The sequence below is a fragment of the Cucumis melo genome, chromosome 8, assembly GCF_025177605.1.
Source record: "Cucumis melo cultivar AY chromosome 8, USDA_Cmelo_AY_1.0, whole genome shotgun sequence".
Taxonomy (NCBI): Eukaryota; Viridiplantae; Streptophyta; class Magnoliopsida; order Cucurbitales; family Cucurbitaceae; genus Cucumis; species Cucumis melo.
The window spans coordinates 31,866,753-31,891,163 of NC_066864.1; the positions used below are offsets into that span (position 1 = coordinate 31,866,753).

The 24,411-nt window shown below is 36.0% G+C and overlaps 3 protein-coding genes and 1 long non-coding RNA gene across 10 annotated transcripts; all 4 read right to left on the reverse strand.

The window, feature by feature from the left end:
- Positions 1-497: 497 nt before the first annotated feature.
- On the reverse strand, positions 498-1,693 carry LOC103490822 (glutathione S-transferase U8-like). Its single transcript, XM_008450532.3, has 2 exons — positions 1,146-1,693; positions 498-1,004 (listed from the first exon to the last, which is right to left on the reverse strand). Exons 1-2 carry the CDS (start codon positions 1,461-1,463, stop codon positions 663-665), a joined length of 660 nt encoding a protein of 219 aa, XP_008448754.2. The 5' UTR covers positions 1,464-1,693; the 3' UTR covers positions 498-662.
- Positions 1,694-2,009: 316 nt separating this feature from the next.
- LOC103490830 (probable glutathione S-transferase) lies at positions 2,010-3,038 on the reverse strand. The gene is made up of 2 exons (XM_008450544.3): positions 2,550-3,038; positions 2,010-2,476 (listed from the first exon to the last, which is right to left on the reverse strand). The coding sequence occupies exons 1-2, from the start codon at positions 2,871-2,873 to the stop codon at positions 2,132-2,134; spliced, it is 669 nt and encodes a 222-aa protein (XP_008448766.2). The 5' UTR covers positions 2,874-3,038; the 3' UTR covers positions 2,010-2,131.
- A 2,750-nt stretch (positions 3,039-5,788) lies between these two features.
- On the reverse strand, positions 5,789-8,360 carry LOC127150728 (uncharacterized). Its single transcript, XM_051089236.1, has 5 exons — positions 7,812-8,360; positions 6,966-7,757; positions 6,516-6,743; positions 6,219-6,419; positions 5,789-5,914 (listed from the first exon to the last, which is right to left on the reverse strand). The coding sequence occupies exons 1-5, from the start codon at positions 8,358-8,360 to the stop codon at positions 5,789-5,791; spliced, it is 1,896 nt and encodes a 631-aa protein (XP_050945193.1).
- A 1,046-nt stretch (positions 8,361-9,406) lies between these two features.
- On the reverse strand, positions 9,407-13,955 carry LOC127150742 (uncharacterized). 7 transcript variants are annotated; one of them, XR_007823296.1, is made up of 5 exons: positions 13,582-13,955; positions 13,065-13,352; positions 11,820-12,903; positions 11,135-11,194; positions 9,407-9,650 (listed from the first exon to the last, which is right to left on the reverse strand). It is a non-coding gene; the product is annotated as an uncharacterized LOC127150742 (long non-coding RNA). The 7 variants fall into 7 exon arrangements; XR_007823292.1 differs by having other exon boundaries at positions 11,820-12,642; positions 12,760-12,903; positions 13,065-13,955; XR_007823297.1 differs by having other exon boundaries at positions 12,233-12,342; positions 12,452-12,903; positions 13,065-13,955.
- Positions 13,956-24,411: the final 10,456 nt, after the last annotated feature.

Here is a 24,411-nt window from a genome sequence, read left to right on the forward strand (position 1 = left end):
ATTTATAACAAATCAACACATTGGATTGTTTCTCATATGCCTATCAATTTATTTTCTAGTATAAAATGAAAGGAGATGAGATTTAAACCACGGACTTAATTACCGTGCATGTTAAACCTATATTTATCGAATAAATTGATCCAAACTTGAATCCAATAAATTAATCGTCGAGAGTTGTAAAGTAAGTTATTATAAATCTTAAAGGCCAAGGAGTGAAAATTTCTAATTTTCATGGACAATGAGAAATTTGTAATTGTTGTATGTGAGTGATTGTTGTTGGAAGATGGATTCCATACAACCAAAGTTTGACAAATTTCATCCCAACAAAACTTCATAAATTTAGGGTCAATTAAGAATTGATAGGCTCTCCTAAACTAAAATTTGGAGACAAACGAGTAGCAAAGAGAAATATCACATCTCTTCAAATTGCCCATCTAATCACAAAGATAGAATTAAGCAAACGATTGATTATATGACTAATGACTTTATTTTAATGATAATTATAAAATATAATGTTCTTTTTATTTTAATGATATATTTTCAGAAATGATATGTCCAACAATATCATCGTCAGACAGACACTTGGATTAGTTCTTGAACTTATTTAAACATTCCAATGAAATATCGATACCAAATTTTGGTTAAATCATCCTCTTTAGTTTTTAAAACTTCCAATTAGCTTTCATAAAGGCAACGATCTCAGTTTTTGGAGGGAGAATCTGGTTGACAATGGAATGGTTAACAACCTGATCACTCCATTTGATTAGGTTAGGGAAGTTATCAGTTGTAAGCAGCTGAAACCCAAAGCATTCTTCAATCGCAGGAATCCAACCAGCAATCACAGTCCCAACAATGTCCACAAACCCAATATCATCTCCTCCAAACAATTTATTGCTTTTTTCAATCTCTTTCTCAAGTGTTTCTAATGCTTCCCTTGCCTCTTTTATAGCCTTCTCTCTATCTTCTCCTCTGCTTCCAGCAGCCTTCACTACTGCAACCACGACCTAATTTTGAATAGAATAAGACCGTAGTTGAAACGCAATACATTCAATATAATAATGAAGATGGGAAGGGAGGTTTTTACGTGAAAAAAAGAAAAAATTCCCCTTGATGAGTTATGATAAATTTAACAACTTCTGCAATACCTTGTCGTCGATAAACTTAGCCCAGAATCTGGCAAGAGCTCTTTGGTGGGGATGATGGGGCAAGATGGGATAATTTTCTTTCCAGACATCATCAATGTATTCCAAAATCACAAGAGACTCTGCAATGGGTTTACCATGGTGGAGGAGAACAGGGACCTTCTTGTGAATTGGGTTGTATTTGAGAAGCAAATCACTCTTATTATGGGGCAAATCTTCTTCAAAGTATTGGTATTCTACGCCTTTGAGTTTGAGAGCTAGCTCCACTCTGCGACTAAAAGGACTTTCCCAGAAACCGAAGACTTGAACTTGTTCTGCCATATCTAAGATTGATTGGGATTGAGATTGAGATTGAGATTGGGATTGAGAGGGTGTTTGTATGGGAATGAAGTGGGTGTGTCGGGTTTAATTTAGATTAATATAAATAGAGGAATAAAAGGTAAGAAAGGTCAACCTTTGTTTGTTTGGATTTCTTGGAGAGGAGGCTAAGGGTGTCGTAGGCTGCTGCGTAAGCTATGTATTAGTTGGTCTTCATTTTTCTCAATCACAAATACTTCGGTGTAAACTAATTAAGTTTTGCTACCTCAAAATTTCTTTTTATGATTTTCTCTTCATGTATGTAAGTGATGAGAAAACTCTTTTTTTTTTCTAAGAAAAAATTTCTTTTTATGTGATAAGGTTGAGAGTAAGGCATAAAGATAAGTGCATTTTTATTGTATACTTAAATATTCTTTTTAGATGTACTCTTATTACTTTTTTTTTCTTTTTATATAATCAGGTGTGATACATAAAAATAATGACATGTTTTCTATTTGTAAATATTTTGATTCGTTCAAATATATTTAAAAATAGCCCTTAACAAAACTATTGTTCTAAAGATCAAAATATTCCATAAGAGTACATTCTCAACCTTACCAAAAGGTTAGAGATTTATTTTGTTACATAACCCAGGTGGTGTATTGAAGATACAAAAGAAAGCAACAAATGTTCTAGTTGGTTGTTAAAACAACTTGCAAGTAGGCCACAAGGTTAGACTTTAGAGGCAAAACCTGTTTGACCACACTCTGGTTTACAATCTCTTCACTCCATTTTGTTAAATTTGGAAACTTTTTTGTTGTCAACACCTCAAATCCAAAAGCTTCTTCAATGGCTGGAATCCAATATGCAATCACAGTTCCAACAATGTCCACAAATCCAATTTTATTTCCTCCAAAAAACTTCTTGTTTTGAAGCTCTTTCTCAAGTGGTTCCAATGTCTCCTCTGTTTCTTCCAAACCCTTCTCTCTCTCTTCTCTTTTGCTGCTTTTTGCAGCCTTCAGTATAGCAGCCACAACCTATCAACATATGTAGACAATGCATTAAAGTAATCAATGATCAATCAAATGTACACAAATATTACTTACATACCTTGTCACCTATATACTTAGCCCAGAATCTTGCTTGAGCTCTTTCATAGGGATTTTGTTGAGGAAAGAAAGGATAAACTGAGTTCCAAACTTCATCGATGTATTCAAGAATTATAAGCGACTCTGAAATGGGGTTTCCGTTGTGAAGGAAAACAGGGACTTTCTTGTAAATTGGATTGTAATTCAAAAGAAAATCACTTTTGTTCTTCAAGTCTTCTTCGTTGTATTTATAATTTATGCCTTTGAGCTTCAAACCCAACTCCACTCTTCGGCTAAATGGACTCATCCATCCACCAAACAATTCCACTTCTTCCCCCATCGCCATAAATATTACTAATTTCTCTCTGATTGTTTCTAACAACAATGATAATACAAAAAGCTGTCTTTTTTGTGAATAATTTGGAATATGAGAACTATGGGAGGAAGATAAAGATGAGGTTTATTTATATACAGGAATTGGGAATTGGGTTGAAGAGGGAAAAGTGAATTTGATTTGTCCAAGAGAGTTAGTTGTTTAGTCTTTGGAAGTGTCCAGAAAATCTCAATTTTCTTGACCGGAAAGTTTAATGTTGTCGTAAGCCATTATGTAACACTTTTAAAATATTTTGAAACAAAATAAGGTTGAATTTATTTGTTAAGCATTATCGAGAAAAACAATAAAAGAAAGTTCGATTCAACAAAGTTGAAAAAATAATTTTATTTTTTTTGTTTGGAAGGAAAAACATGTATTTAAAATTTAGGGGGTTAGGGTTAGTATGGTGGGTTTAGGTTAGCCCAACCCTAACACTTGTTTGGGCCCAAGATTAAGGAAACCCGGGTTTCCTTAACATAGTTTCATTCTCCCCTCAATCGGTCGAACTTTCCCGTCTTTTCGTCTTCAACCCGTGTTACGTTTTCCCCCTTAATCCGTGTTCATGCGAAAACGTTTTCCCCTTCGTTCTGTGGTCTGTCTCATCAAATCCCCTCAATGAAAACCTCTTTCGTTGTGTTCTCCCTCTTTCGTTGTGTGTTCTCCCTCAAGAAATCGATTTATGTTGTTTCGTTTTGTGTTCTCCCTCAACCCGTCTTTACGCCCAACGTCGATTCGTGTTCTTTCGTTGTCTGTTCTTCCTCACGAAATCCATTTCCATGAAGTTCGTCTAACGAACCTTTGTACTCCCTCATCAAACATGTTTTTTTTACTCCTTATTTCGTTATTTGTTCTTCCTCAATCCGTCTTCATGTAAATCGATTGTCCGTTGCGTTTTGCCGATTGGGAAAGATTTCGTGTAGTCGAATCTCTATTTACATCTCTCTCATCCATCTCTCTCACTCCCAAAAGTGTATGTCGTGTTTGTTGAAGCCAACCCTTCCACGACATTGGCTCCAAACACAAAAACCTTTTGGAATGTATGGTTTTGCCTCCAAATGCGTTTTGTTGAAGGCGATCGTCAAAAAAATCCTTGCCGCTCGAGGTTCCATTGTTGCGGTTGGGTGTTTCGCTTGCCTTGGCGTCATTCCTTCACTGATAAGATAGAAACTTTCACCCCACCATTGTCTGCCAATGGTTGCCGATCGAGCTTGGTAGGGAGGTATTAGACTCTTTTAAATCCAATTTCAAAGCCGATGATGAGTTTCATAATTTATACAAACTGATTTTGTTACACTTTTGTTTTCCATATATGTATGTAGCCCGATTTGTTGATTTTTTTCTACTTTAATTTGCCTATGCTGATGTATATGTTTGGATTGCATTCTGTCTTGTTGGTTTAGTTTTTCGTTAAAAAATGTATGTTGGCCTTCCATTATGTGTTATTTGTTTACTTTGTTTGGTTTACTTTGTTGCTTGTTGTTACTCGAGCATGGTAGGGAGTTACTTCTGTTTCTGTACTCTTTTTATGAAACACAGCTCATACTGAATTATTTTTGTCTTATCTTTTCATGTGTACTTGGCTACAAAATAGCTTTCAATATCTACTTTTGACTGTTGTTTGACTTATCTTCTAGCCTGCTTTTCCAAAGATTCCTCTGCCTTTTCTTGGTTGGGTCATTTATTTGGCATCCTTTGTCAATTTCAGATGAGTAGCAGTTGACGTTCGTTTAGGTTTGGCCATCCATTCCAAACTTAGAGATGAGAGCCTTTGCATATTTTTCTTGTGAAAAGAAAATTCCTGTCTTGTCTTGCTTAATCTGAAATCCTAGAAAGAGCGTCAGTTCACCAACCATACTCATTTTAAATTCTCGCTTCATCCGATCAACAAATTGTTCAACATATGCAGATGACGTCCCACCAAATATAATGTCGTCGACATAGATCTGACCTATCAGAAATTCAGTACCTTGTCGATATATGAACATAGTTTGATCTGCACTTCCTCGTTGGTATCCTTGTCGTAATAGATATGTGGAGAGTCTCTTATACCAGGCTCTGGGGGCTTGCTTGAGACCATATAGAGCCTTACGCAGCTTGTATACATAATTGCGATGCACCAGATCAACAAAACCTTTTGGCTGAGCAACATACACTTCCTCAGTTAAATATCCATTCAGAAAAGCACTCTTCACGTCCATTTGAAAGAGTTTGAACTTCCGAAAACAAGCATAACTCAGAAGTAATCGAATGACTTATAATCTAGCTACGGGCGCAAACATCTCGCCAAAATCTAAACCTTCAATCTGAGAGTACCCCTGTGCAACCAGTCTGGCTTTGTTTCGAATAACTCTCCCTTGTTCATCCGTTTTGTTCTTAAAGATCCATTTAGTTCCAATTATGTTCGCATGAGGTGGTTTTGGCACAGGATCCCATACCTGATTTCTTTCAAACGACAGTAGTTCCTCCTGCATTGCTAAGATCCAATGCTCATCAGTAAGTGCAGCAGTAACAGTTATGGGTTCCATGGTGGATGTGTAACATACATTGGCAACCATCTTTGCATAATCTTTTCTCTCCTTCTTTCGAGTGGTAATACCACTCTGAACATCACAAATTATAGAGCTAAAAGGATGATTTTTGGCTACATGTGTTGAGGGTAATATCTTCTGCATTGAGGAACCAGCAGTATCAGCGATATCAGGTAATTTAACAGAGTATTCATTAGTCTGCTGACCGACAGACACTGATGCTTCACTTACACTGGCGTCAAAGTGATCAACTGATGTAGACTCGATAGAGACGGCCATGTTGTCAACATTTGAGTGAGAAGATGAATTTTCTTTATCATCAGTTAAAGAAGAAAGTTCAAACCCCAAAGATTTAATTTGCTAGGAGTAAGGAGCCCAGATATCTCCATCTTCTTCATCAACGCTTCCATTAGAGACTTTCTCATGATTATCTATGATGACATTGATGGACTCCATAACTGTTCTCGTAAGATTCTGTAGGCTCGGCTGTTAGTCGAGTATCCAAGAAAACTCAGCAAAATATTTATTTTCAAACTCACGGCCATGATCACTTCGTATGCGACAAATACCAATATTTTTTTCTCTTTGAATTTGTAAGAACATAGTTTGACATACTTTGAAGGTCTCAGATTTATCATAAATAAATTTCACCCAGGCATAGTGAGAAATATCATCTACACACACTAGAGCATACCTCCCCCCTCCACCCAGACTTTCTATTTGCATTGTCCCCATGAGATCTATATGGAGAAGTTCTAAAATGCGTTCAGTAGAGGGCAGATAGGTGGACCTTATGGGATGACTTGACTTGCTTCCCAGTAGGACAATCCGAGCAGCAATCCTGAGGATTAAAAGTGAGAGTGGGAAAACCTATAATGACGTCTACCTTTGCAACTTTGGCAATGGACGTTCCACTGATGTGTCCCAATCGCTTGTGCCACAGGCTAGCCTCCTCCGCCTTTGACAGATTGCATAAATTAACCTCTGAATCCTAGTGATAACAATTGTCAGACAACCTTGTTCCACTGAGAAATACTTTGTTTTGACTATCTACCATATTGCATCTGTCCTTGCTAAAGCTGATCACTTGATATCCTTGATCGCACAGTTGACTAATGCTGATCAGATTTGCTGACAGCCCATGTACCAAGCAAACATCAAGCAGATAGGGTGAACTAGGGTGATTAATAGTTCCTTTACCAATGATTCTTCCTTTCCCTCCATCACCAAAAACCACAGATCCTGCATTGCATTCGCTAAGTTCTGAGAAGAAGATGACATTCCCTATCATGTGCCTGGAGTAGCCATTATCAAACTACCAGTCAGAGGAATTAGGATTATTAACAGAAGTAAGAGCCACCTTGTAGTTTTCTGAATTCGTTTTCGGGCGCCATTAGGTCCTTCGTCGTTTCAGATATATGCTTTGACTGAAAGCATGTTGACGATACATGAGATTTTTCAGTTGAAAGCAGTAAGGTCGAATGTGTCCATGCTTTCCATAGAAATAACAAATTTTTCGTATGTTCAGGTCTTTTACAAGTAAGGCAGCATCCACTGTGTACTCCCCTCTTGCATTTTCTGTCTGACTATTCTGAGTGTCACACTCTCGTACAAACACAGTGTTCCTGTTCCCTCTGCTTTTCCTTCCTGTAAAACCCACACCTCGTTTGTCATTGCATCTCTTTCCTTGACCAATTAGATCATCTAGTTTTTTAGACCAGTTTGTCAACATCTTTACAAATTTGGTTAGTTCTTCAAATTGATTTTTTACTTTATTTAATTCGGCTTTTAGAGTAACTATTGAGGATAAGAAGCTTTGATTTTCTTCCATCAAGCATTGTATCCTTTCTTGTTGTTGTATGATGATTGCTTGATCTTCCTTCCACTTCCCTTGCACCATACTGTCATTGAGACAGTCGTCTACCATTGATTTCTGCTGGTCTGATGCTTGGGAGGTCACTTGTGTGGCTTCTTCTTCGTTCATAGTGGTGATACTGATCAAGGCCATTCCTACTTCTTCATCATCACTTTCGGAATAGTCTTCTTCATCTGATAAGGTGGCTACCAGACTCTTCTTTTTGTGTTTGAGATAGGTTGCACATTCAGATTGAATGTGTCCAAATCCTTCACACTCATGACACCTGATTCCTTTACCAGACTTTTCAATTTTTGAAGAGCCAATGTCCTTATCATTTCGTTCGTGGTCCTTCCTTCGGTACAGTCCGGATAAAAAGGAGCTTGATGTTCTAGGTTGAGTAGTTGAGGAGGCTTCGTGGCTGTTGCGTTGACTGCCAATGTGTTTATGCAACTGACTCTTGAGTTTTGCAATCTACTTAGTCAGTAACGCCATAGATTCTGCTAGAGAGTCATTATTTTGAGATACCCTGTACTCCTTTTTGGATTCTTCCTTTACTGAGGTTAGAGCCAGACAAGGTTTCCTCCTGCTTGCACTGTTTCCCAGGTGTAATTCGAACGTACGTAATGACCCGAACAATTCATCTAGCTTCATTTTTGACAGGTCATTAGCTTCCTCGATCATAGTGACTTTCATGTTGAACTTCGATGGTAGAGATCTAAGGAGTTTCCAAACAAGTTTTGAATTAGACATCTTTTCTCCTAGAGCATCTAATTCGTTGGCAATGTCAAGTACTCGAACATTGAACTCAACGATAGTTTCTTCTTCAGTCATTTGAAGTGCTTCGAAACGAGATGTCAGGATCTGTAACCGTGAGATTTTCACCTTTGACGTTCCTTCAAAGGCTACCTCCAGGGTATCCCATTCGACCTTGGCCGACTTGCAGGTATTGCTTAGCTTAAATATGTTTGGTATTGGAAATGACTTATTGGGCTTGGCCCAAATAGCAAAGCTATTAACCTTTGTCCCACATGGATAAAACTTGAAGTGGGATAAGAAAATATAAACTTCTATCATTGAAGGGGACTACAAACTAAGTAAGTGGAGATAGTATAACCCTGTCCCACACGCGCGCCACCGCTGTCGTCCGTCCAGTCGGGGTTGGGCAACCGCGCTTGCGAGAAAGATAGGAATATAATTTTATTTCTATTTTTATTTTTTTTGGCAGCTAGGACACGTGTAACCTATTTAGACAGTCAAGGCGTCCGATGTACGTGGCGCATGTTCGCGCAATTCAAACGTTCGTACGTGAAACGTGTTCCTTCGACGTTCACTCTCTGCCAAACTTTTGTGAAGATTGCTCGCGTCCTCTTCTTCCCGATAAACGTTCTCCTCCACGCACTGCCTCCCTCGCCCCTCTATAAATTGGAGAGAACTCAATCCATCAAAACACACAAAAACGTATTCACTTCAATCGCCTCCTCTCTTCCTCTCCTCTTGTCTTCACCCTGTGTTCTGAGCATTTACATAAGCCCTTTGTTTCTATTCCCTATACTTACGAGTGCACGTTCGTACTAGGAAGCTGTGTTAACCTTGGGGAGCAAACGACATAACGATTAGCACCACGGTCAGCCGAAATTGCTTTCAGGGCAGTGGTTCATCACGACACCGCAATAATTCTGATCGACCCACTAGAAGAAATTTGACCTTTAATGTCGGTTTAAAACCGACATTAAAGGGCTTTAATGTCACTTAGCAACCGACATCTTTGCGAGCGTTATTAAAGGCCTTTAATGTCGGTTGGGCTTTAATGTCGGTTTAAAAACGACATTAAAGGCCTCTTTAATGTCGGTTTAAAAATGACATTAAAGGCCTCTTTAATGTCGGTTTTAAACCGACATCTTTGATAGTGTTATTGAAGCCCTTTAATGTCGATTGGGCTATGATGTCGTTTTAAAACCGACATTAAAGAGGCCAATAATGTCAGTTTAAAACCGACATTAAAGGCTTGTTTTTGTGCATTTTTAGAAATTTATATTTATTTAATTGTTGTATTATTGTCCATTTTTTATAAACCAACATTGAATCCATATAGATAAATATTTTTTTCTCGCTCCAACAAATCAATAAATATAATATTATTTTAGAAACTATAATATTTATCTTTTACATTTGTATACACAAAATGAAAACTTAATATTGTGTTTATATATACATTCTACAACAGTATATGAAAAAAGATCCTAATACATGACATAAATAAGAAAAATTTTAAACGTCTTCTCAATATTCAATCTTCAACCTTCAACGATCGTCTGGCTATCTACACAATCGCTCAGCTTTCAACCTGATATAACTTCAATCATTCTACAAACAATACCAAAACAAAGCTAAACGTGAGGTATTTAAACATTGAGGTAGAATAGATGCATCTAATATGTAGTTAAATTCACTTATTAATTTCATCAAAATAAGGAGATTAGGTATCCTATAAAAGATAGGGACCATCTTTAACATAAATAGAAAGCTCAACATATAGGAATATACCTGTAATAAATTTAAAGAGGTGCCAAACAAAGCTAAACATAATCACAAAACCCAAATTCCAATCACAAATCCAAGTGCATAATGAGCAACTTTACTTGAAATCAGTTCCCTTAGCTGAACAGGTAAAATGGACATGCGTGTATAATTCAAACATTATAACCAAACAGGTAAAATGAACAAGTAAAACGTCATTCAGCACAGAGAGGAAAAGTTGTCATCAACTTTACGTAGTCGCTAGCTGAATCAAAAATTACCCACCTTCAATTGGAATCTCTCACATCCTATTGTCTTTTACTGAAAAATAAAAGAATTTGCCCTTGATACTAAGTAGGTGATTATGAGTTAAATTCCAAATCTCTTCAACAAGATTCCTCTATGTTATAACCAGACACAAAACTATGCAAATAATAAATTGCAACAATGATTCCCATAACCAAAACTGTTAGGAGTAAACAAAAAAGAAACAAAAGGATAAATTGCAACAACCTACATATGACATACCAATGTGGGTATTTGTTCACATACTAAAACTCAAGATGGATACTTTTGGCTAAAATCTAAGATTTTTTTTTTATAAAGAAAATGTTTATTTAGGATTTTTTCCCAATTATGTTGATACTAACTTATTCCCTTCTATTTTTCTGCCTAATTAGTGTCGAACAAATTAATAACTTATTGATAAGGTATTTTCCATGTATCAACGATACTAAATTGTAAATAAATTAAGAGGAAAAATAAGTTTCTCATTTCAAAAGGATGAAAACTGCCAAAATATTAATGAAATATATTTCAGAGATTACCTTATAGAATAGCTTGCACTTACTCCAGAGTTCCAACATATTTGATATTTTGAGAGCAAAGTTTTAACACCACTAACAAGCAAAGAGGTGTGAAAGAATATTTACCAAGATCGGGTTAATGAACTCAGTAGCAAGAAAAGCTCAGGCATAGTTATTTAACCGATTACTGAAATCCCCAAATAAATAAATAAAAGAAAATTCCTTTGGTAAAAGAAACATTTGATTAATACTTCATAGAAATTTGGTATAGACAAACAAATATAAAGACAAATGAGCAACCAAACAGCAGGAGCAAATATCTCACTTTCTAGTGTTAAGTAAGATATTAACTCCATCTTCGGCAATCAATCTCTAGTGCTAATAAGATCACACTTAATGCGAATCCAGAAACCCTAATTTAGACATTTTAGAACACAATGTAGATGATAAATACAAAACAGAACATACGAAATCATATGCAGTAAAGAAATCATGGCTCCAGTAAAATGTTTAGTCGTCGCTCACCTGAACTCTTGCTAATTCTTCAAAAGTTGCGGTCGACTCTTGTACGCTATGCTCTGCTTGCTAAGAATCAATCATACAAGTTTGAGAGGAATGTTGAGTTTATTTTAAAAATGTGAATATTAGTTTTCTCCTAAATGTCTACAATTAGGTTAGTATTTACTTTTTATTTTTTTTATTGGTAGATCATTATATTTTCATGTTTCCAATGCTATCCTAAAGAGGTACATTTGCTCTTTTGTTGGGATATTAGGTGGTGTTTCTAGGAGAAGAAAAAGAAAGAATGAAGACGTATATAACATCTCAATCATAAAAAATGTTATAAAAATTACACTTATTCCTTTCTAATCAAATGGCTTAAGAGGCACCAGGTTGTCCCACCTACAAACATGACAAATAAGCATAAAAAAAAATATTTGACCTTTTGTATGATATTTTCCTTCTCTAAATGACAAACCAAACATTTAAGAAAATAATTAAATACTACACACAGGCAATAGAAAATGGAATCAATCCACCAGAAAAGGTGCCTGATTAGAGAAGCAAGATTAAATTATTGTCTGTGTGTAATATTTAATTGAGGTTCAAAATAATCTTTTTAAATTAGAGGAATATTTTCTCTAATCGGATTAAATTAAAGGTTCAAAATAATCTTTTTAAAGAAAATATCAACATTTGCCTATCATACCTATACAGTAAATGATTGAGCAATTGGTCCTAATGACTTACAGAAACTGTGAGATAGTAATTGATCAAGCCCTGTGTTAAATCAACTTAAGAAAAACGAATTTCTGTCAATCAACAGATTAGGATATTTGGAGAATCAAACTTTGAACTTCACCATAACGTTTAAAGAAACGGTTGAAATAGAAAACCAAAGCAACTAACCATGAAACCAACAACAACACTCAACATTGAAAGCTTATTAACTTCTAGCCTTAAGTTAACATATTTGTTGAATGTTAATTTAGGATTATCCAACCCCTCATATACAGTTCCTATATTCAGAATATAATAACATTATGAGATGTTAGAATTAGAATCATTTAGTTGATGCTTGAAGGATATTTAGGGAGGAAAAACACATTTATTGCCATGTACCAGATAGTTGGCCATTTATGAACAAATGCAAAGCATGCCCTGCTGAAAAGATGGTGAGAAGAGGCCATTCTCCATTTTTTAAGAAGCATTCATTCGAGTCGAACCTTATACTGAGCAAGATAAACATGACATAGAGTAAGATATAGTCGATTTATTACAATATTTTTCAATAAAATATTCAACAAAGAACAAAACTGTGATGGGTGGAGGATTTCTTACTCTATCCACAAAACTGTGACAGGTGGATGATTTCTTACTTTGTCATATACCATAAATACTCTGTCAATTACTATATGTTCTTTACCATATAATAATTAATGAGAGAACCACGATTTTGAATGAATCTTGAAACAACATAAGCTAAGTCTTCAACCGGTTTATAAGGAACTGGACCTCCAAACTCAGTGAACCTTGAATATTTCATAAATGAGAAGTTGCACAAACAACCTAGTACATGTTCCTTAACACCAATGGAATCCCAAGAAGGGAAAAGAAACCAGTGACAGAAAGGGTTCAAAGTAGCTTACCACAGGGTCAAGGGCATCCTCTTGTTTGCACATCACCCATGGTACTCCAGTGTCAAGACTTAATGCCATTTGAGCAGACCATTTGGTGTAAGATTTACCAGGGGTACATATTTCTCATTCCACTGGTCCATATTCATTCTCAACCTAACACCCCAAAACATTACAAAATGAGAAAAAGTTGAAAAAGACCCTAAATACAAATTGTAAAATTCATCACTGTAAAATGGTTTCAACTAGTCAATTTGTAGTAAACCCAGTTTTGAAACCAAGAAAAGTCTCTTGTTTATATGTTTATTGGATGTTACCTAAGAAAGAATAACAGGTCCTCCTTGGCCATGATATAACTTCTCCCCCTTCATCATACTAACAATCTTCGCACTAAATTTTTGCATAGCGGCCTTCATGAAAGACCATTAAATCCATTGAGTAAACAATACACAACTCATAAAATTATTTGTTTGGACATAGAAATAGAGAAGAAGAATAACTGAGAAATGTTCATGGACATTGCAGAACTTTTCCTTACCTTGAAGGGTCCATTGTCAATCCTAAAGGCAATCATAGGAACATATTTTAACCAAACACGAAATCCACTAAATCAAAGAAATAAAGTAGAGATAAATTAATCATCAATAGACTCACATGAAGACAAATTATTAACAAAGATTCCAGTAAATATCCATCATATAATAGTTTTACCCAAAGTTCCATTTTGCACAAACATATGGAGAAAACCTAAAATGCTTAGAAAATGAATAAAACCACACATCTAAAAGGATAAAACCACACTCAAATGCTTTAACATAAAAGAAAATCCCCAACCTCGAATGAAACTATATTCTCCAATTTCATACGGAAAAAAGAACTCAAGTATAAAAAATGACATTTCACAACAAGAACGAGAAGAAATAACGCCGATGAAGTTACGAAAGAGTGGGAAAAGCTATTTAGCGGCTAATGGTCGATGGAAAGGGTTGGGCACGAACACACAAACGTGAGAAACAAGGACGACAAATAGACGATGAATGAGCACAATGGTGACAGACGCGGCGGTGGGTGGGCACGAAGGACGATGACAACTATGGGTGCGGTGATTGTTCGTCGGAGAAGAGAGGGTTGAAAGTGAGATTGAGAAGAGATAGAAGAAATTGAAAGATGGAAAAAATCATGCGGCATGGCATAGTGAGAAAGAAAAGGGTAAAGTAAGAGAGTGAAGGTACTTAAGTTTTTACAAAATTAAAAAAGAAATAAAAAATTAACTATACCTTTAATGTCGGTTTTAAACCGACATTAAAGCTTTCTCTTTAATGTCAGTTTAAAATCGACATTAAACATCCGCATTTTAAAAAACGACATTAAAGCTCCATTTTCATTTTTTCTAACCGACATTAAAGAGCATATTTCTTCTAGTGACCTTATCTTCTAACAATCTGAAAGCAATTATGTCGATCAAGACCTCCAACAAAATCCTACCTGATCTATTTAAACTTGAGCCACTTGATGGAACGAACTGCCGCCGTTGGTCCCAAAAGTTGTTAATCTTCTTTGAGCAACTAGAAGTTGATTATGTCCTCACTACACATCTGTCGTCCTCTGACCCCCCAGCTACCACTTCAACATCTTCTGATCCAAAATCATCTACGGGGCCTTCTACTACTATCGCTGTCGCTGATCAAGTAAAGAAGAACCAAGTGATCGATCCTGAAAAATATGCAAAGGATAACAAGACCGTTCGAGGACACCTGTTAAACCATATGTCAGACCCGATGTTCGATCTATTCGTAGTCCAAAAATCTGCCAAGGACATCTGGAGCACCCTGGAATCACGGTATGGAGGAGATGATGCTAGACGAAAGAAATATGTGGTAGGAAAATGGCTGCAATTCCAGATGACTGACGACAAGTCAGTCGTGGAACAGATACATGAGTACAAGAACCTGGTGGTGAACGTCCTGTCTGAAGGCATGAAGATGTGCGAAATACTTCAAGAAAATCTCATGCTGGAAAAGTTTCCTTCATCCTGGAATGACTATCGTAATCATCTCAAGCACAAGAAGAAGGATCTAAAGCTCCAGGAACTCATCAGTCACATGCGCACGGAAGAAGCCAACAGACTGAAAGATAAATTAGCCTCCCAAAATTTAAATTCAGTTAATGCTAACTTAGTCGAATCGTCTATTGTAAACAGAGACAGAACCAAGCAAGAAAAAGGGCATAAAGGGAAAAACTCAGAGAAGAGACAGTTTAAGACTCCTGGGGGACAAATTAAGAAGAAAAAGCTGGTCTGTTACGTGTGCGGAAAGGAAGGACACAAATCATACCAATGCAACTAGAGGAAAGGGAGACTAAGTCAGAAACCAACACCTCAAGCCAATCTAACAAAACAAGACAGTGAGATCATAGCAGCCATAGTAAAGGCCAATCTGATAGAAAATAAGACGGACTGGATTCTCGATACTGGAGCCTCGAGACACTTCTGCACCAATCGTGAACTTCTCCATGACTACGAAGACACTGCCGATGAAGAATGCGTATTCATGGGAAACTCAACCACTGCAGGAGTAATCGGGAAAGGGAAGGTTATTTTAAAGTTAACTTCTGGCAAAACTTCATCTTTAAGTAATGTTCTATATGTCCCTTCCCTACGTAGGAACCTGATATCTGGGATCTGTTGAATCAGGCCGGGCTTAAAATTGTACTGAAAGGTGACAAAGTTGTCCTCACCAAAAATGGAGATTTTGTCGGTAAGGGGTATCTGTCTAATGGTCTGTTTATGCTAAACACAATTTCCATGAATGCAAATGCTTCTAGTTCTGCTTACGTGATTGAATCTGCTAACTTATGGCATGGTAGACTAGGACATGTGAACTTTGCATCAATTAGAAAACTTAAAGACTTGAGACTTATTAATACTTCTAAGTCGCATGAAACTGGTAAATGTCCCATTTGTGTAGAAAGTAAATTCCATAAGAAACCTTTCAAACCAATTGAATATAGAAGTACCGATCTGTTAGAATTAATTCACTCGGATCTAGCCGATTTTAGAACCACTACTAGTAAAGGTGATAAAAACTACTATGTATCCTTTGTTGATGATTACTCTAGATTCACTAAGATATACCTGATAAAAACAAAAAATGAAGCTGGTAGTATGTTTTTAAAATTCAAGGTAGAATCTGAGAATCAGTTAGGAAAAAAAGATAAAAAGATTAAGATCAGATAGAGATGGTGAGTATTCTGATAAAACTCTTAAAGAATTTTGTGAGTCAAATGGTATCATTCATGAATTTACTGCTCTTTACTCACTACAACAAAATGGAACAGTAGAACGAAAAATCAGAACTCTTAAAGAAATGATGAATGCCATTAAGCTCTGGCCTATCTGATAATATGTGTGTGTGTGTGGGGGGGGGGAAGTCGTGTTGTCTGCGTGTTTTGTTCTTAACAGGATTCCCCACAAAAGGCTAGACAAAACTCCCTACGAACTCTGAAAAGGACATGCACCAAATCATTCCTACCTGAAGGTCTTGGGATGCTTGGCTAAGGTACCATTTCCTGCATTGAAGAAATCTAAGGTAGGATCTAAAACCTTTGACTGCATTTTTATCGGGTATGCTCAAAATAGTGCTGCATATAGGTTTATGTGTTTAAATGACAAAACTATAAACGAATCTAGAGATGCAGAATTCTTTGAGCATGTATTTCCGTTAAAGCAATCATTGTATGCTCCTAGCCTATCTAAAAGAATGCATGATCCTGAAAACCCTTGAATCGTTAGTGAAACACCAGTTTCTGAAACTGTTGATACTTCAAACCTAAGATGTGGATTAGAACTTAGGAGAAGTAAAAGACAGAGAATTGAGAAAAGTTTCGGTCCAGATTTCCTAAGCACTTTCATAGTGGAAAGGCGTGATGAAATTGACTGTAACTTCACAAACTTGTACTTAATAGATGAGGATCCTAAAACTTACCAAGAAGCGCTGAACTCTGTAGATTCAAGTATGTGGAAAGAGGCCATTAAAAGTGAACTCGACTCACTGGTCGTGAACCATACATGGGACCTAGTGGACCTTCCTATGGGAAACAAGCCAATTAGATGTAAGTGAATCTTCAAAAGAAAAACAAAACCAAATGGATCAATAGAAAGATACAAGGCATTGATTATTTTGATACATATTCCCCTGTAACTAAGATAACCATAATTAGGGTCTTGATTGCATTAGCCGCAATACATAACCTTCTTATTCACCAAATGGACGTAAAAACAGCCTTTTTAAATGGTGACCTAGAAGAAGAAATTTATATGACACAAGCAGAAGGCTTTAAAATCTCTGGGCAAGAAAACAAAGTGTGTAAACTGAGAAAGTCCCGGTCTCAAGCAAGCTCCCAAGCAGTGGTATGAAAAATTTAACAATACGTTGATAACCAATGGATTTAAAATAAATTCCTCTGACACGTGTGTTTATTCAAAGATGTTTGGAGCTAATTGCATATTAATATGTCTATATGTTGACGACATGTTAATCTTTGGAACAAACATGGAGTTAATAACTGATACTAAGTTTTTCCTCTCGTCACACTTTGAAATGAAAGACCTGGGAGAAGCAGACGTAATTCTAGGTGTTAAAATCAGGAAAAACAAAACTAGTTTGTCTCTATGTCAATCTCATTACGTGGAGAAAATACTAAAGAAGTTTGATTCCTTTCATGTTTCTCCTGTGAGAACTCCCTTTGATGCTAGTAAACATCTTAAGAAGAATAAAGGAGATAGTGTGTCTCAACCTGAATATGCAAAGATCATAGGTAGTGTGATGTATTTAATGAATTACACTAGATCGGATATTGCATATGCTATCAGTAGATTAAGTAGATATACACACGATCTTGATAGATACCACTGGGATGCCTTACGCCATCTGTTGAGATATCTTAAAGGGACGATAGATTACTGTTTACACTTCAACAAATTTCCTGCCGTATTAGAAGGATATTGTGATGCAAACTGGGTCACAGATAATGATGAGGTTAACTCTACTAGTGCGTATGTATTTTTGCCCGGAGGTGGAGCAATATCTTGGAAGTTTGCAAAACAGACTTGTATAGCCAGATCCACGATGGAATCCGAGTTTATAGCACTAGAGTTGGCAGGATAGGAGGCTGAGTGGATCAAAAATCTACTAGGAGATGTACCATTGTGGGGGATTCGCAAGCTGCGATATGTACTGCCAAGAACAATGTTTATAATGGTAAGAGTAGACACATACGTCTTAGGCATGCAGTAGTAAAACAACTGCTAAAGTAAGGAACCATCTCCTTGGAATTTGTTCGATCTGAGAAGAACTTGGCCCATCCTTTAACCAAAGGACTAACAAGGAAAATGGTATTAGATTCCTCTATGAACATGGGCTTGAAGCCCTCCGGAGATCCATAGCACTTGATAAATGGGTGGTCTATTGCGATAGACTTGATGGTCCATAGCCTCTTATTGGGTGGTCTGTTGCGATAGACTTGATGGTCCATAGCCCATCGTGTGAACAGTCCTTAAATGGACTAGATGGTTGATCCAAAATCTGTTGACTCCATAACGGTATGGACAATGAAGTCTCCAAAGCTCTTTTTGAGTGGTTTGATTTGACGAACTTGATGGAGCATATAACGTGACAGTGAAGATGGGGCCGCATTCTATGAAAGAGTTTAAAGGTCTTTTTCTAAAGCTCTCACGACGACCCGAGGTTCCGTCTATGTGCATGTCCAAAAAGGCACAATTTTATATTGCAGAAACAAAGGCTTTTCCTAGAGATAGAGCATGTCGTAAGGGTCTCAACCAAGTGTTACAAGGAGTTCAAGATATAATTCACTCCCTTTAAACAAGGTTGTTGCCTTACTTCACTATGCATCAATTAAAATCTCCGGATTAGTGCCTAAGCTTAATATATCCACTATGCTCATAACAAATCTCGTTCTTCTTTGCTTACCCGAAAACTTTGCTATAGCAATCATTTGTGGGGGATTATTGGAAATGACTTATTGGGCTTGGCCCAAATAGTAAAGCTATTAACCTTTGTCCCACACGTGCAATTCAAACGTTCATTCGTGAAACGTGTTCACTGCCTCCCTCGCCCCTCTATAAATTGGAGAGAACTCATTCCATCAAAACACACAAAAACGTATTCACTTCAATCGCCTCCTCTTTTCCTCTCCTCTCGTCTTCACCCTATGTTTTGAGCATTTACATAAGCCCTTTGTTTCTATTCCCTATACTTACGAGTGCACGTTTGTACTGGAAAGCTGTGTTAACCTTGGGGAGCAAACAACATAACGATTAGCACCATGGTCAACCGAAATTGCTTTCAGGGCAGTGGTTCGTCACGGCACAGCAATAATTCTGATCGACCTTATCTTCTAACATTTGGATCAACGACATTGAACAGTGCATTCAGTTCACGTGAGTTGCCCACGGCTGCATCATCTTCTTCACTTGTCCACTTTAGTTTAGACTTTCGTGTAACTTTGCCGGTTTCATCCTTTTCAGTGGGATGCTCCCACCCTGATATAATGGCTCTCCAGCACCTCATGTCTAGAGACATAAGGAATGCCACCATGCGTGACTTCCAGTACCCATAGTTTCCTCTATCTAAAAGAGGTGGTCTAGTGGTTGAGTTTCCTTCACGAATTCCATCCATCAATGACCGTATGCAGACCCGCTCTGATACCAAATGAAATATGAACGGTATTAGTGATATGTAACATTTATAATCGTCATTGTAGATAGAGTACTAAGCTGAAGTAACATGAAGAGAAACAAGTAACACAATGACGTTTGGTAACCCAGTTCGATGAATGTACATCTACATCTGGGGGCAGTTTGCCCAGGATAGAAGATTGTAATAATTATAAAAACAATAATAGTTGAATACATAGTTATGACTGAAGGAACAGCACTTTGACACTATTGTTACTGTACTATTCTAGAACTGTTTAAACAGAACTTGATTATGATGTAACATAATGATCATAACTAAGCAGAGGGTATGACAAAAACTCCCCCTTAATCGCAACTCTAATCAAATATGCCTTCGACTTTTTCTTCTAGAAAATCGAGAGGACCTTCTATCCGATTTTCTTTCTTTTTAAATAGCCCGCACCCAACAACTTCTTTAGGAAATAAATAGGAAAAGATCCTAACCAATTGAAGCCATTTGTTAAGGAATGAATCTTAACCAATATCTTAACCAATTTGTTGAGAAATAATATGCAAAAATACACATGTGGGACCATTATGTTAACAAGAAGAAAAACTATGGAAAGATTAAACGACATAAATAAAGAATTGAAAAATAAAAAAGATGGAATGGCAAATCTGGAATATTTAAAAAATAGTTAACATTATCGGCTTTGTTACACGGACCGTAAATAGTTTACAGTTTTATTATATTTATTAAAGTTTTCCTCTAAACTTTTATCAATGAATTTGTTTATTAAAAATTAAAAAACAATCATGTCAATTATATAACTTACCTTTTAGTCGTATGAAATGTTTACAAAATTTGAGCATTTTGGACAGAAACGTTTTTAAGTAAAAATAGTTTGAAATCATTTTGAATTTTAAAAACATTTTCTTTCTTACGGAGATAACGACAATGTTTATTTAAACTTCGTAAGTTCTCAAATTACAAACAAATATTTACGATATCAACTCTAACACGAAAATCAACAAATTTATCTCACCGATTAATCCACTTTGAAACCCATGAATTCACACAAATTTAATATGATTTTTTTCTCTTTATCGTTGGAGGGTCTTCATTTAATATTAATTTTGAATTTATGGTTACATCTCACGTCATCCATATATATACAATTTGCTTAAAACCTAACAACAGCCCTTAAGATAGGGTTTGTGTATTAATTTTATTGAGTCTTTCTTAGATGATATATTATTAACTTTATCTTCACATCAACTTTTAAGTTTCTGAATACATCAGTAATTAATATGATATTAGAGTATGGATGCATTTGAATTGCTTATAAAAAAATGTTTTTTAAATAATATATTTTTTCAAAAACCTTTTTTATAAAACGAGTTTAAAATCTAAACAATTATACGTTTGGTTTTATCTTTTTATAAATGTTTATATGTAAAAATTGTGTTTGATTTGTCCTATACTAACAATATTTATATACTTAGATCAAATTACCATAAAGACTATTAAACATTATGAACTAATTTCATAAAAAATACACACATTTTGAATACTTTTTTTTATAAATATATTTTAAAATTAATCGCACGTTATCTTGAAATTATTAATTTTTTAGTTACTTGACACTAAACATCAGTTCCATTTTTTTTATTAGTTTTTTTTAGACAATTCAATTTTAGAAGCATAAATACCTTGAAATGTAAACTAGACAAAAAAAGAAAAAAGATTTCAAAAAACAAAATAAAAATAAGATCAATAATTTTTCCGAGACAATATGATATCAACTGGACAAAAAAGTGTGCAATTCTTTCACATTCTTCATTCATCTTCATTTCATGATCTAAACAATCATGTTCTCTTCATTGACATCCTTAAGGTTTCGTTCACAGGTGTTAAGGCGAAGTAAATTTGGCTGAGAGAAGAACATTTGCAAATCCCTATATTTAAATGTATATGAACACACATTGAAAAATATCCAAAGTATTAAAAAAAACAAAAAGAACAAGAGTGAAAAATAGATAGGAAAAAGGAATAGAAAAAATGAAAGGAAAATAGATATTTGGGAAAGATTTCTCATTAAACACCAAATAAACATTTATTTTAAAATTTGATTTTATGTATTTTCTCTAAAACGTTTTTTATTTCATAATCTCATTTTTCTAAAAATTATTTTAAACCAAAACCATATACATAAATTTATCTTAAAATAAATTATTCTAAAAATTAAACACTTCAAAAAATCAATCCAAGCACACCTTAAATGGTTAGGAAATATAATAAGCAAAGCAATTAGACTCCCAAATTAAGAAGGACACTATTTAAATATACTTTCAGAACGGGTGTGATATATGAAGTCCCTAACAATTGTAATTAAGGACCCCTTATGGGATGAGAACCCTAATTTCTAATCACTAAAATAATTTGATTTCAACTCTAAAGATTGAGTTAGACACAAATTGTCTTGAGATCAAATATTTGTAAATAAGAAGAGATTCCTTATCCAAATATTCAAATACTCCACAAATAAGTTGATCAATCCCACTTAAAGGGTCTTGACATACAATTCAATACTTGAATTACAAAATTCAAAAAGCTCTTTTGGCTAAACTTGAAGAAATACGACAGTCCAAAACTCAATTCATCTTAATACCCTTAAAACAACCAAATTGGAAGATTTAAATAGTCTCCCAATAAAAGCCATAATTTATCGTAAAAAGTCCAAATTGACTCAACTTAAATGTCGTAAAAGAATAAAATTGAAAAAAGAATACTAAAATTACATCAAAAGTATTAAATAAAAATAATTTGATGTAGGGTGATTTATATCAAGGTGTCTAGTGGCTAGCACAATTGATGAATTTGTAATGTAATAAAAATCACATGTTTGAATTGAGGGTACTAAACTTAATTTGTAGTACGAAAGATAGGGATACTTACAAATATAAACATCTAAATTCAAAATATTTGCACATATAGCAACATTTTTATTAAAAAATTGTAGATATAGCAAAATTTGTCAAACTCTATCGATGATAGAAGTTTATCACTTATATAGACCATGTTGCAAATAAACTATAATAATCTATCAACGAAAAAAATCTATCACCAATAGATTTTGCTATATTTACCATTCTTTTAAAATATTACTATATACTTAATTATTATTTCCAAAATTGCTACATGTTATAATTACCCAAACTCATTATGTTCTAACAATTTTCAATCCAACAATCTCTCTCACTATTTTCATACTTCACGATCTCATTTTCGTTTCGTCTTTGATCATTCACGCTTTCCAACACTTCACTCAGTTACTTCACAAACTCAAGGTGGTCTCAACACTCCCATCTTGAGTTTGAGGGAGGGTATTAACGTTACAAAGATTACATTGCTCCAATTATGGAGCAAATTAAGATTGTATTCAACACAAATATCTTTTCCTTATTTGTTATCTTTTTTTTGTGTATAAATGTATATGTATTTTGGTAATTGATATACCGAAAAATTACAGTAGAAATTCATTAAAATCACATGGTATCAGAGCCCTAATCTGTTTGTCGCCGCCGCTGCACATCCGCCAACCAGCCGACAACCATCCGCCGAAAAACTCTGTTTTGTCCTCCATTCAGCCGTCGACCCTTGCTCACCCACCTGCTTAGATCAGTTCTCAGCCTCAGCCCCTGTTCCAGATCTTAGATCTCTGCCTCAGCCTCTGATTCGTTCGCCTCAACCATTGCTCGCCCGCCTCAGCCATTGTTCGGCGAGGACTAGTTTTGTAGACGAAACAGATACAGATCTACAGATTTCTACGTCAACCTCTGTTCGTCCACTACTCAAGGACATAGATACCCAGATCTCCATCTCTGTTCGTCCGCCATCGTCGACCGATACAAATCTCTGCGATCTCTACCTCAATCTCTGTTCGCCTACCGTGGGGCTCGAACCCACTCCTCCGATTCGTCAGCCTCTGTGCGTCCGCGAAGACCCATTCGTAGACATCCGTTCGTCAGCCTCTGTTCGACCGCCGCTGCCCAACTTGCCCTGATATTCATAACAGTTCGCCGCCGCTGCCACCCAATCCTGTGTCAGTAACAGTCCGTTGTCGCCGTCCAATCTTGTGCAAATCGTCACCACCGCCGCCCAACCTTACGCAAATATCCAACATTCACAGATCTGCCTCTCTCTAAATTTTGTCATTTCCAAGTATATCCTACATTTATATTACCATGGAGAAAGGTGATATTGCCCGCCCAATAAGCACCATACTAGATGGCTCCAATTATATCACCTGGGCCAACCAAATGTGGAGTTTTTTGATAGGACGGAAGCTATGGCGTATCGTTACTGGAGATATTACCAAACCTATCAAACCCACTCCTCCGGTGAAAAATACTAGCAAGAACAATACTGAGCATAATGATGCAAATACTTCTGATGAAACTACTGCTGAGGATACTAAATACATTGTAAGACTTGAGGATTGGGATAGCAAGAATCATAAAATTATCACCTGGTTAGGTAACACTTCTATTATGTCATCCATACGCAGTTTGATGCTTTTGATTCTGCGAAAGAACTTTGGGATTTTCTCTACCCACGCTTTCAGTCTATAGGACTTGCTCATTATTATCAGTTGCATTCTACACTTGTTAGTCTAAATCAGGGAGTGGGACAATTTGTGAACAAATATCTAGCTACTCTCCAGCCAATTTGGACTGTTGGATCAGGCAAAAATTAGTCCTGATCATATTCGTCTCATCAAAGTCTTAATGGGTCTTAAACCAGAATATGAATCCGTTTGTGCTGCTCTGTTAAATCGCAACCCTTTGCCATCATTAGACGCTACTGTTCAAGAAATCTTATTTGAGAAGAAAAGACTTGGCCTTGTCTCCTCTCTGCCCTCTGATGTCGCTCTCGCCACTACTCATCTCAGACAGGCTAATGAAAC

Bases quoted from the DNA above. Each gene is read 5' to 3' on its own strand.
- LOC103490822 (XM_008450532.3), bottom strand. From the start codon at position 1,463: ATGGCAGAACAAGTTCAAGTCTTCGGTTTCTGGGAAAGTCCTTTTAGT. The intron at 1,005-1,145 runs GTATTGCAGAAG...ATTCAAAATTAG, and splicing joins CTAAGTTTATCGACGACAAG to GTCGTGGTTGCAGTAGTGAA.
- LOC103490830 (XM_008450544.3), bottom strand. From the start codon at position 2,873: ATGGCGATGGGGGAAGAAGTGGAATTGTTTGGTGGATGGATGAGTCCA. The intron at 2,477-2,549 runs GTATGTAAGTAA...ATATGTTGATAG, and splicing joins CTAAGTATATAGGTGACAAG to GTTGTGGCTGCTATACTGAA.
- LOC127150728 (XM_051089236.1), bottom strand. From the start codon at position 8,360: ATGATAGAAGTTTATATTTTCTTATCCCACTTCAAGTTTTATCCATGT. The intron at 6,420-6,515 runs GTGATCAGCTTT...TGTTATCACTAG, and splicing joins TGTGCGATCAAGGATATCAA to GATTCAGAGGTTAATTTATG. The intron at 5,915-6,218 runs GTCCACCTATCT...CTCGACTAACAG, and splicing joins AAGTCAAGTCATCCCATAAG to CCGAGCCTACAGAATCTTAC.